Source organism: Boleophthalmus pectinirostris, unplaced genomic scaffold (assembly GCF_026225935.1).
Source record: "Boleophthalmus pectinirostris isolate CB_2022bp ecotype Guang Dong unplaced genomic scaffold, ASM2622593v1 HiC_scaffold_23, whole genome shotgun sequence".
NCBI classification, from domain to species: Eukaryota; Metazoa; Chordata; class Actinopteri; order Gobiiformes; family Gobiidae; genus Boleophthalmus; species Boleophthalmus pectinirostris.
Genome location: NW_026571207.1, coordinates 2,830,327 through 2,843,031, shown reverse-complemented (window position 1 = coordinate 2,843,031; position 12,705 = coordinate 2,830,327). Strand labels below are relative to the sequence as shown.

General features: G+C 41.0%; 1 protein-coding gene across 1 annotated transcript in view; it reads right to left on the bottom strand.

Moving 5' to 3' along the window:
* Positions 1 to 8,360: 8,360 nt before the first annotated feature.
* The window catches only part of zgc:154054 (Alpha-1,3-mannosyl-glycoprotein 4-beta-N-acetylglucosaminyltransferase B-like), a 71,417-nt gene continuing 67,072 nt past the window's right edge, over positions 8,361 to 12,705 (bottom strand). The window contains exons 14-15 of the mRNA XM_055158909.1: positions 9,006 to 9,118; positions 8,361 to 8,520 (exon numbers count right to left, since the gene is read on the bottom strand). Coding sequence (XP_055014884.1) covers positions 8,503 to 8,520; positions 9,006 to 9,118 — 131 coding nt within the window. The 3' untranslated portion in view covers positions 8,361 to 8,502. The remainder of the gene's footprint in view (positions 8,521 to 9,005; positions 9,119 to 12,705) is intronic.

The window sequence follows — 12,705 nt, the reverse complement described above, 5'->3', positions numbered from 1 at the left end:
ACTGTGATGTCTAGTGTTTTTTTTGTAATTCAGAATAATCAGTAAAAGCTATATTTAATCTGAACATGTGTACCTCTTACCCACGGACACACAAAAACGTAGGTTGGTGCATATTGGATTACAAGTACCCATTTGTAATGCTGTTTGTTTGCTCCATGGAGCCGCGGTACAATGGCACAATGGCTGACGCACTCATATAGATAACCAACCTATACACAACACACAATGGAGTTTGACCCAGACCAGTCATTACAGGGTCTGTAGGCTCTGCACTCTACCATCTGAGTGGAAAATGACAGACTAATATTGCAATTTGAAGTATTGTTATTGTTTATTGTAGCACCGGTTCACCCTTAACGTTCACTCCAGCTTTGAAAGGTGTGTTAGGATAAATAACTAGGTTTAGGTATTTTATTATACCCCAGAATGTAGTTTGTAATCCATTAAATTACTTAAAGTGAGTAATGTAATCTGAATACTTTGGATTACTTGATTTGCTGTAGAGAAGCAAAGGCGAGGAAATCTTCACATAAGAAGTTTTGTCTGATAAAAGAAAATAAAAAGCACAGACTTTACTGAACCAAATTAAAAATATTATTGATAGAAGAAGAGGAGACACGTCCACGCAGCATGATTTAGTCCTGTTAAATCCTGGTTTAATCCTGGTTTAGTCCTGGTTTAGATCTAGTTTAGTCCTGGTTTAGACCTGGTTTAGATCTAGTTTAGTCCTGGTTTTAGACCTGTTTAGACCTTGTTTAGATCTAGTTTAGACCTGGTTTTAGTCCTGGTTTAGACCTGGTTTTAGACCTGTTTAGACCTGGTTTAGATCTAGTTTAGACCTTGTTTTAATCCTGATTTGGTCCTGGTTTAGTCCTGATTTTGACCTGGTTTTAGACCTGTTTAGACCTGGTTTAGATCTAGTTTAGACCTTGTTTTAATCCTGATTTGGTCCTGGTTTAGTCCTGATTTTGACCTGGTTTTAGACCTGTTTAGACCTGGTTTAGACTTGGTTTTAGACCTGGTTTAGATTTGGTTTTAGACCTGGTTTAGATTTGGTTTTAGACCTGGTTTAGCCCAAAATGTGAAAACAGGAAAATCCCTCTGTGTAATCCATTTATTTCAACAAAGTAACTGTAATCCAATTACCACTCACTGAAACAGTAACTGTAACTGAATACAGTTACTCATAATTTGTACTCTGATTACATAACTCCGGTACATGTAATCTGTTACTCCCCAACACTGACTATTATAATTCACTCTACAATGACCCAGAAAACAGGGACTAGATTACAGCTGAGGGATGCAGAGATAGTTTTATTTCATGTACAAGATAATCTATTTCTATCTGTATGTCTAATCAATTAACTTAATAGGGCAAGGACTTATTGATAGGGATATGCAGACTCACGACTCATCACCCTGATCAGACCAGCAAGACGCTCCCATAAGGGGAGTGAAATGAATCCGGGAGATCCTTGTCACAAAAAGATTGTGCAACGTGCCAAGAGGCCTGGCTGGTTTGAGCACCAACGAAGAGGAACTAAGTCTAAACCACGGTCGCCTCCCACTATAGTTTTCGTATAAAAATCATCGTATAGGCGTAAATATTCAGTCTCTGCATGGGAATGTCAGCACAGACTCCTTGTACACGTATGACTTTGGAATCAGTAAATTATCTAGACTTTATTTCTGTCTCAAGTGTAATTTTTTATCTAAGCAGAAACTAAAGACCACGCGAGGAAAAGGGTTATTTTCCCCAACAGGTGCACAAGAGATGATTAAAAGCTGAAAAACCTAACCCTAAAAATAAAAATGAATTTGATCTGTCCCCTGAGGAGCTCTCCTGGCCCGTGATGGTGCTGTGCAGGTGCTTCTGGGGGTTCTCCAGGATGGACTGAAGCTTGTTTGGGGTCCTCTGCTAAGCCAAAGATGTGAGTGAATCAAGCCACTGCGGTCATCTGTATCCAACTAACCAGAGCAGAATCCACTCTCCTCTCCATTAGTTTGTTTTTGAGCAGCAGAGGTCAGAAGGTCATTCTCAAAGTATAACTGCCTTTGTCACGATGAGAGAGGGACGTATGGAGCAGGTAGAGCACAGCGTCGCCAACTCCCACTTTCTCCCGATAAGCAAACTGCAGAGGGTTGAGGGTGTGGCTGATCTCGGGTCTGAGCTGGTGGTGGAATTACCAGTCGCTCCATTGTTTTCATCATGTGATATCAGGGCGACTGGCAAGTTGTGATTTTAGGCTTTCAGGTGTCTTGGACATATTCCATCTGCTGCTTTACTGGCAGAGAATCTTTTAATCTGACCTGTCACCTGAGCTGCTGTGATGCACTGCAGGGCAGTCGCATGAGGAAAAGAGATCAAAAGACTGAGCAGCGTCACTGTTGTTGTGGGATGATACTGAAATGGCAGCACCAGTGACGTTTGTGATAAGACACCAAATCTATTGAAAAAGTGGTGCAACACTCCCTCTCCTTGAGCTCAACAGCACACAGGAAACCCGAGCGAGAGGTCAAGAAGCAGATATCACTTAAAATAACCGTCTCATGGTGAAGAGTTTGTCTTGTGGCAACAGCACAAATACAGGGACAGCAGCAAAGCATGTTACATAATCCTGAATATTATTAATATTATTAATATATACAAATATATGTTCAAACTATGTTCATTTATCTGAAAATCTGAGAAACGTTGGTCTGACTTTGATTTAAAAGTCCTGAAATGATAATATATAATAATCCCTATAATCCTCACTATAGGGTCGCTTTGGTGTCTCCTTCCTCTCTCCTCTGCTTCTCTCCTCTCCTCCTCTCTTCTCTTCTCTCCTCTCCCTCTCTTCTCTTCTCTTCTCTCCTCTGTTTCTCTTCTCCTCTACTTCTCTGTGTCTCCTCTGTGGCCGGGACTTCCTCACTCATTTCCTGCATAATCGAGGAGGGGAGCAGGGGAGAAGAAGGCAAGGAAAGAGAATTGAGATGTGGCCCAAATCTGTGTGGAGTTGTGTGTCATGCAGCTGAAGTGGCTCTGGAGCCCTTTGTGTCTCGGGGACAATACACTTTCCTTCACCTGACCTTACTTAAACTGCTAGAATTCCACATATTTCAAAATGTGAGTATCTCTGTGGAGGAAAGCAGATCTGCAGAGAGCCACGCCCAGATAATACTATGAAAAATTATAGGCAAAGCAAAAGCATCTCCATGGAAACAGGAGGGTAATGTCACTGTAAAACCGAGGTGGAACCAAGTCATTGTTTTGCAAGTCTCAAGTAAACAGGGAGGTCCAAGTCGAGTTTCTTATTACCATAAAGTTAGTTTTGTTCAGTGTGTCACTAATGCGTCGTCGTTGTTCTCCTTCAAGCTTTCATCTTTCTTACCTTGATAGTTGTGGATAAATTCTTCATGGACAGAATTTGTTTTTTTGTCGACCGTTTTGGTTGAAGATTTGGTGATGGGGCAGATTTATGAAGTTGCTGGAAAATACGCGAGACATTTCCACACATATTTTGCCACAGAAAAGCATTCACCGGAAGTGACATTTACCGTACATCGCAGCATTTCCTGCCGTTGTGAAAAAGGTTTATTAAAGTTTTGCGTCTACGTCACAAAACCACGTGACCTGGTGTTGACGCCGCCATATTGGAGGTCAAACTATCCATCTGGACAAACGTGTAGTATTTGTGTGCGATAAAACTTGAATTGAATAACAATGGTTTTGACCTGTGTTGCTGGGCCAAAGTATCTTTCTATCGGATCCCGGCTGATGAAGATCGGAGACAGAGGTGGAAAGCGACATAAAAACAGAGGGATGGATGGAGCTCACTGAGTACAATCGTCTGTGCAGTCAACATTTCATTTCTAGTGAGGGACCAGCTCCACACAAACAAAGAAGGAATTTACAGTAGGGTGACCATATTCCCGTTTGTGAAAACCCGGATACCTTGGGGGAGGGAGGGTCTCATCGTTTCTCGGATTTTTTTTTGTGCAATTTTGCATGCTTTTAAAAAAAAATAATTTTTTTTTTTTTTTACAGCGTATGAACGCGTATTGTGTATTACAGGCGGGTAGTAATTACACACGGGTGGGTCAGGACTAAACCAGGTCTAAACCAGGACTAATCTTGGATTTAAGAGAGAAAACACCGAGCAGTTTGTCCGCAAAGCGCGATCGGGTAATTGCTGCGTTTAACTCCATGAGGTGCGGAGCTGAGCCGGTCCTTTGTCCTGCGTCACCTCCAAGCCCGTCCTGACACTGAGTCCTGTTTCAGTTCTGGTTTAGTCCTGTTTTAGTCCTACTCTTCAGTCCTGGAATCAGTCCTGGGTTAGTCCTGGTTTGGTCTTGGTTCAGTCCATGGTGTAGGCAGCGCAAAAGTTTGATATAATCTCGGGTTACGGGCAGGTGCGGTCCCGTCCTGCGCGGGTGCGGTGTTGGACTGGGGGTCTCCAAAAATGGACCGTGCGGGACTCTGAGCTGTTGGGCTCTATTACTTAATAAATGAATCTTCGGTTCGTTACATAAAGAAGGAGGAAAATAACAAAAGGACGACAGCAGCAATAAGTTTTAAGGAAGTAAAAAGGGTTGCACCTGTCCTGTCTGAGAAAAGTGTATAAAGTTTGTGGTGAGGGGTTTTACAGCCTTAAAACAGATAGAATAATTGTAAAATATAAAGTTGATACTTCATGGATTTCACCTATCGCGGGTTATTTTTAGAACGTAACCCCCGTGATAAACGAGGGACACTGTCCTCTCACCTCACAACCTGTGCACATGGACTCACACTTGTCCCGACCGGGACGGAAAATGGAGAATTTCTTGTACAAGTCATTGTTAAATCCACATTTGTGCTTCGGTGTGTTTCAGACTGACCGACCTGTTTGTGTCTCGCTCCTTCTGAGTCACAGACGCTACGAGAGACGCTCAGTTTAATGCCCCCAATGAACGGTACTGAAAACCTGGACATTTGCATCACTTTATAAAAAAAAAAACCAGATGCCCAGGACAGGATGCAAAATACGGACATGTCCGGGGAAAAACGGACGTTTGGTCACCCTAATTTACAGTAAATGAAATGATATATACCAAAAGTATTTTTCTGGCTGGTGTACCGGCACAGAATCCCCTCCACCCACCCCCCCGTCCTCACTTTCACTGGCACGGAATCCCCCCCACCCCGGCCTCTATTTCCACCACCCCGGGTCGCTCTGGCTCTGATTTTGACCCCCATTCTACTTCCCCTGGCTGTTCTCAGGAACAGATGTGATGTTTGGTGATCAACAAAGATCTCACGCATCCCGCTACAAAATATTTATCTGCTTCTAACCACGTGTAGCTTTTCAGTTCTTGGTTGGTGTAGGACGATGTCGAATGAATGAAGTAGGTGTAAATATCTGGATACTAAAGGTTGAGCACAGAGTGAGCGTTGATTAGACTGACAAAGTGCTCCATCGGAATTAGATCGGGATCTTTTCCACAACCCAGGAGGACGACTTTAGCTTTATACTTCTCTAATGACGGCTGATCTAACGAGCTGGTGATTTCAGAGAGCTTTATATAGTTTGCGCTGTTTAAAGTCGCCATGATTATATTGAAATAACCTGAATAATCCCAGTCTCGACCGCCAAAACATTAAATCACATGACTGCCACCACACATGCAAAACCTTAATATGGCAGAAACGAGACAAAGAGAAACTTCACAATTGCCTGCATTATAAAAAATTAAACTATAATAAAAACTAAATTTGATTATAGATCTATGGTCTATAGTCTCATTCTTTCCCTGTGTTTTACAAGGAATGAAGTAACAAAGTAGAAACCACATTATATAGGACATAAACTACTAAAAACACAGCTAATTGTGAGAGTATAAATCAGTCGGTAAATACTGTATTTTTGTTAAGTTTGAACCATGTAAGACGTGAAAAGACAAGGCCACGGGCACCATTTTGAGTTTAATGCACATTTATTTTAAGCTTTTGTAACTGAGAATGTTTTAAAGTGCTCTGACATTGTTTAGAAGGGTGAACGTGTAAAAGTTAAGTTCACAGGTTCATGAGTGAAAGTTAAAAAGGTCTCAAGCTGAAGCTAAAAGGCCGTCAGCAGTACATGTTACTACCATGCAGTTCATGAGCTGAAGGTGGCGCTAATATATTAAAAATTGTATGTTAAAAGCTGTCCAGCTCTAGCCAGTCTGGTGTCACCACGTGCCTCCACTCAATTTAATTTCTCTCCAGCGACGAGGTCAGGAATCAGAATACACTACACAGTTTGCAAGAACCCCGGAAGTTGTAGACAGCGCACTGGCCAATCAGCAAAGAGTTGTGAAGCCATGACGTCAAACTCAAGCGTCTGTCTGGGTCCCTTTTGTGGAACAGCACAACAGTAAACAAAGAAACAATTTCAGAGATCGAGGATTTAAAGCCGGAACAAAGAGAATGTTTGGTGAAAGACGCTATTGTCCTTCTTTCTGCAGGATTTGGTGCATTACATACCAAATAGTTACGGCCCACCTTAGTTGTAATATTTCTGCACGATCCTGCTGCAGGAAGCCCTTCTGTGATTGGTGGGCAAGTCGACGCCCACCTCACCTGCAGCCATTAAAGGAGATAGCACCGTTTGGGGCTGCTGGCCTTGGTGGCCAGTCTGCCATTTTGGTTTTGTGTGTTAAAGTTCTGTTTTGTGCCTTTTGAGTCACTCGATTCTGTTTGTGTTATGTGGTTTAATTTGGGAACTTGTGTTTTAGTTTACTAAGTTACCACTGTTTTTGTGTACCTGACCCCTTTCCTGCAAAACTTACTTAATTTATTCCATTTTACATCTTGGTTTTATTTTGTTACTAAAACAAGCTGGGTCGTAAAGTTAAATAAAAAAGTACAAGCCTACTGTCGAGCCAACAAATCCTAATGCTGTGAGGTCAAACGGTTTCCATGAAGTGAAACCGGCTCATGACAGGGCTAGTCCAGCTGATAGACTGCGTAAAAAAAGTGGACTAAGCGAGTGTGACGTCTCCCACAGTGTTCGGCTCCACTCAAATGAAGCTCGCGGCGCTCACAGTTACAGGAAACAATCTGGAGCCAGGCTCTCTATTATGAATAGGATTTTTTTGACGGGCAAAATATGTAAACAGCAGCAGCCACAGACAGAGGGGCCTCAATATTCCAGTGTAAGTCAAAGGGGGGCCAGAGTCAGAAGGAGCTGGAAGAGCCACATGTGAACTTCCTATTTATGGTCTGTGGTCCAGCTGCAGGTGAAACAAGTGCAGAGATATGAACCTGGTCCCATGAGGCATCAGTGGGGTCAGTTCATCAGCACAGAAGCAGTTTATGAGGAGTCCAGCCCATATTACATGATCATTATATCCACAATGTAATGTGTGTATCTGTACAGGCCCATGAACATGTGTGTGATATTGGTCACACGCGAGAATGTCTGTGTTTACTAGTGTGTAACAAAAATGTCATTGTTCATGAGTTGTGTGTGTGTTAGTTGTGTGACTGTAGATCAGTGTGTTGTGTATCACCAGAAAAACACAAAATGGAAATTATTTTCATTCCAATTAGAATTTTAACAGCTACACTGAAAGAGAAAGTTGTTCTGTTCTAACTAGTGATTATCTGTTCTAATTAGTGATTATCTCAAAAACTATTAATATCTGACTATACAAATGCATAGAATTATAAATAGATGATAATTTTTTCTAAGATTTTGAGAACTCCCGTTGCTCGAGCTCCATCCTTTGTGGAGTTAGGACCAAAAACGCATATTTGACCTTGGTTACCTTAACCTTCAAGTGACCTTGACCGGTTTCAACCTGTACCATCCGGTGCACCGTGGTTATGTTTGTGCCAACTTGTGTGATGCTTGGGTGAATATTTTAGCCGCAGATGGTTCAGAAATTGCCGAAACTGCCGAATCCTTTATAACTGCGTGACCTTTCAGTTGACCCATGTGACCTTGGATCGTCACCAATTTTTTTTTTTTTTTTGCGGCACTGGGCACGGGGGCTTGACCCACGTACCAAATTTGGTCCATAAATGATGGAATTATCGCGAGTGGACACACACACAGACACACAGGGTGAATACAAACCCTGGTCAACCCTTCAGGGACCAGGTAAAAATATATAAAATGTGTTTTGGTGAAAAACTTTAAAATATGGAGTAAATAGTAATATTGGAAATCTTATGTGAACAGAAACATCAAATGGAAATGTTTACTGTACATCTATCATCTTAATGATATTTTACTGCATGATTGTGAATTGAAAACCAAGAAACTGTTGTATGAAATAAAAATACATGAGTGTATAAATAAATATGGCTCATTCTTTCTCTGTGTTTTACAGAAAACATTTAATCTGCCCAACAGGCCCACAACCCGGGTCTGTTACAGGTTCCTTTTTTTATATTAATGACATTAAATTATTAAATATACATCAGAAGTATTCAGACATAACTTTTGAGCTTCTTCATGATCCGTAGACTTCTTTGTGTTGAGATAAACGTCAAACTTCAATCAAAATCTGAAAAGCAAAAGAATGAAACAATTATGAGACTGAACTACTGCACCACAGAGATGCAGACCGAGAGGGGATTTGATCGGACTGATCTGTAGGTCCAAGTCCTGATCCGTTACAGCAACTTAAAGCAAACCCATCTTTAATCGCTAATTTTCAAGACACAATATTGCCGGTCAACCCTCGTTTTCACCGGTGCTGGTCCACGCCTCTGTACTTACGCTCTTTAATTTAATTTTATTCATCATTGTTGCGATGACGCTTACGGCGATGTCAGCTCCCACTGGAGACTACAAATTTATAACGTGGAAATCAGGGGACTTGTTTCTCTTATTAAGTCGTTTTTAGATCAATATTGTGATTTAAAATGTTGGTTTCGTTTATCACATGCCTAGTGTCGGAAACAACACCGGAAGTCATCATCTGCCTGTCTCCAAACGTCTTCCGGGAACCGTGAATAGAGCCTAGTCCGATATATTTGACCAGCTTACCTCTCTGAGCACCACCCAGAAGTCGGAGTCCTTATTGATCACCAGGCGGAGCGCTGAGACGGGCTGCAGAGAGGCGTCCACGCTGCCCTCTGCCATTCCTTTGTCAAATGTCCCTACAACCCACAACAAAGCAAATTTATGTCACATTTACATCTTCTAGATATAAATGAGGACTAATCGAGACCAAAGTGGTTTTCTCATTCTGTTCAAATGTTCAAACTCTCCTGAGGAATACATCTCACAGTGAGCATTGTGTGAGTTCCCGAAATTCTCTCGCAGCTTCTCTGTTCTTGATCTCAGCGAAGAGAAAAATGAGATATATATTGTGCTGCTTTCAAACATGTCTTCATTTGATATCCTTATGCTCAGTTATGTCTCTCACAGCTCACTATTTGAGTTCTCAGATTTGTCTCATAACGGCAGAGTGCCTCACAGCAAGAAGGTTCCGGGTTCGATCCCCAAGTCGCCCGGGCCTTTCTGTGTGGAGTTTGCATGTTTCTCCCTAAAGCCACCTAGTGCCTCCGCTCAATTTCATTTCTCTCCAGTGAGTAGGTCAGGAATCAGAATACTTTAGGCCAGGAGTGCCGTATTTTTGACAACACAAATTGTAAACAGGGTCAGGCATTCAGAAGTTTTATGTGAAACGTTTGTAACAATCCATTAAGTACGAAAATAAAATACTACTACTACTACTACTACTACTACTACACTAAATACACTAAAAACTACTACTACTACTAAACTACTACTACTACTACTACTACTACTACTACTACTACTAAAACTACTACTACTACTACTACTACTACTACTACTACTACTACTAAACTACTACTACTACTACTACTAAAACTACTACTACTACTACTAAACTACTACTACTACTACTACTACTACTACTACTAAAACTACTACTACTAAAAACTACTACTACTAAAACTACTACTACTACTAAACCAACTACTACTACTACTACTACTAACTACTACTACTACTACTACTACTACTACTACTACTACTACTACTACTACTACTACTACTACTACTACTACTACTACTACTACTACTACTACTACTACTACTACTACTACTACTACTACTACTACTACTACTACTACTACTACTACTACTACTACTACTACTACTACTACTACTACTACTACTACTACTACTACTACTACTACTACTAAACTACTACTACTACTACTACTACTACTACTACTACTACTACTACTACTACTACTACTACTACTACTACTACTACTACTACTACTACTACTACTACTACTACTACTACTACTACTACTACTACTACTGAAAACTACTACTATTATGTTTTAAAACTTAAAAGAATGTGCATGTTTAGAACCGGATGTTATTTTTCAGCTTGTACAGTCCCCGTCCTGGACTCTGGTGTAGTAGTAGTAGTAGTAGTAGTTTGGTGAATTACCCGCAGGTATCTGTGTAATCAGTGAATGTCACAGATAGTTGACTGATCCAGGTACTGCAATCGCCATAAATATGCAGTAATCTATCTACATAAAATACAGTGGCAGTTTTTTATGGATTTGAAGATAGGAGAGGCTTTTTTTTTTTTTATCACAACAGCGGAATGGAAATAAGCAATTAAAGTCGAGGTAAATGATTATTAAAAGTACAATCAACAGACATGCTGCTTTATTTGTTCTTGACCTTTAAACATGCTCTTGAGTACTTTTGTTTGCTTTTACTACTACTGCTACTTACTAAAACTACTACTACTACTACTACTTACTAAAACAACTAATACTACTACTTACTAAAACTACTACTACTACTAACTACTACTACTACTACTAAAACTACTAATACTACTACTACTTACTAAAACTACTACTAAAACTACTAATACTTACTACTATATACTACTAAAACTACTAATACTACTACTACTTACTAAAACTACTACTACTTACTAAAACTACTAATACTACTACTACTTACTAAAACTACTAATACTACTACTACTTACTAAAACTACTAATACTACTACTACTACTAAAACTACTAAACTACTACTACTACTAAAACTACTAATACTACTACTACTACTACTATTAATGACAAAGTTCAGGATATCAAAAATGCCATCAATTCCACAACACAAAATAACAAGCATGCAGCCACAGAGACACTTAGAGCTGAATCCTTTGCACCTGTAACTGACAAAACTGTTTTAGAGATCGTTACCAGTCTGAGTTCATTCTACTTGTGCCTGCTGGACATGTTACCCACTAGATTTCTAAAGTCTGTCCTCAACAGTTTACTTTCACCACTCACTCACATAGTTAACATGTCACTTCAATCTGGAACATTCCCAAATGCGTTGAAAACTGCGGTCATTAAGCCTCTCCTAAAGAAGAGCAGTCTTGATGCCACAGTACTGAACAATTTCAGACCCATCTCAAATCTGCCGTTTTTTGGCAAAGTCCTTGAAAAAGCGGTTTACCAACAGCTTACGAACTTTCTCCAAATGAACAAACTCCTTTGATGTTTTCCAGTCAGGTTTTAGAGCCCACCACAGCACTGAGACTGCTCTTATCAAGGTGACAAATGACATCCGCCTGAACACTGATGCAGGCAAAGTCTCAGTCTTGATCCTGTTAGATCTGAGTGCTGCTTTTGACACTGTCGATCATGGGATCCTCTTACAGAGACTGAGGACTGGGTGGCATCTCTGGTACTTACTAAACTGGTTCAAGTCCTATCTAGAAGACAGGAAGTATTTTGTTGAAATTGGAAACTGTGTCTAGATGACATGGCCCTGACCTGTGGGGTGCCTCAGGGTCAATCCTGGGCCCCCTGTTGTTCAATCTCTACATGCTGCCATTAGCCAGTTAATAAGCAGCAATAACGTGTCGTACCAACAATTATGCAGACGACACTCAGATCTACGTCTCTCTGGCAGCAGGAGACTATGGACCAGTGGACTCACTTGGTCACTGCATCCAACAGATCAGTGTGTGGATGCAAAACAACTTTCTCCAGCTAAACTCTGACAAGACTGAGTCATAGTGTTTGGTCCACAGAAAACAAAGGGACAGTGTCAGCAGTCACCTCCAAGTCTCTCGCTCTAAAAACCTTCAAATCAGGCAAGAAATCTAGGGGTAATAATGGACTCAGACTTGAACTTTTAACCACATAAAATCAATAACATCTGCAGCCTTTTACCATCTAAAAAACATAGCAAAAATCAAAGGTTTACTGTCTAAATCAGACTTGGAGAAACTTATCCATGCATTTGTCTCCAGTAGGTTAGACTACTGTAATGGTCTGCTCACTGGTCTCTCTAAACGAGCTGTGAGACAGCTGCAGAACATCCAGAATGCTGCAGCTCGGGTCCTTACTCGAACTAGAAGTACGAGCACATAAGTCCTTGCTCAGGTCTCTGCACTGGCTTCCTGTGCCTCAGAGAATAGACTTTAAAGCAGCTCTGCTTGTACAAGTGTCTCCATGCCGAGCACCAAAGTACATCTGTGACATGTTAGTGTCATATGAACCATCTCGCACTCTGAGGACCTCAGGGACCGGCCTCCTGCTGGTCCCAGAGTCAGAACTAAACAAGGGGAGTCAGCGTTTCAGGTTCATGCAGCTAAAAACCTGGAACAGTCTTCCTGAACATGTGAGATCAGGCCTCTTCTGTGACGCTGTTTAAATCCAG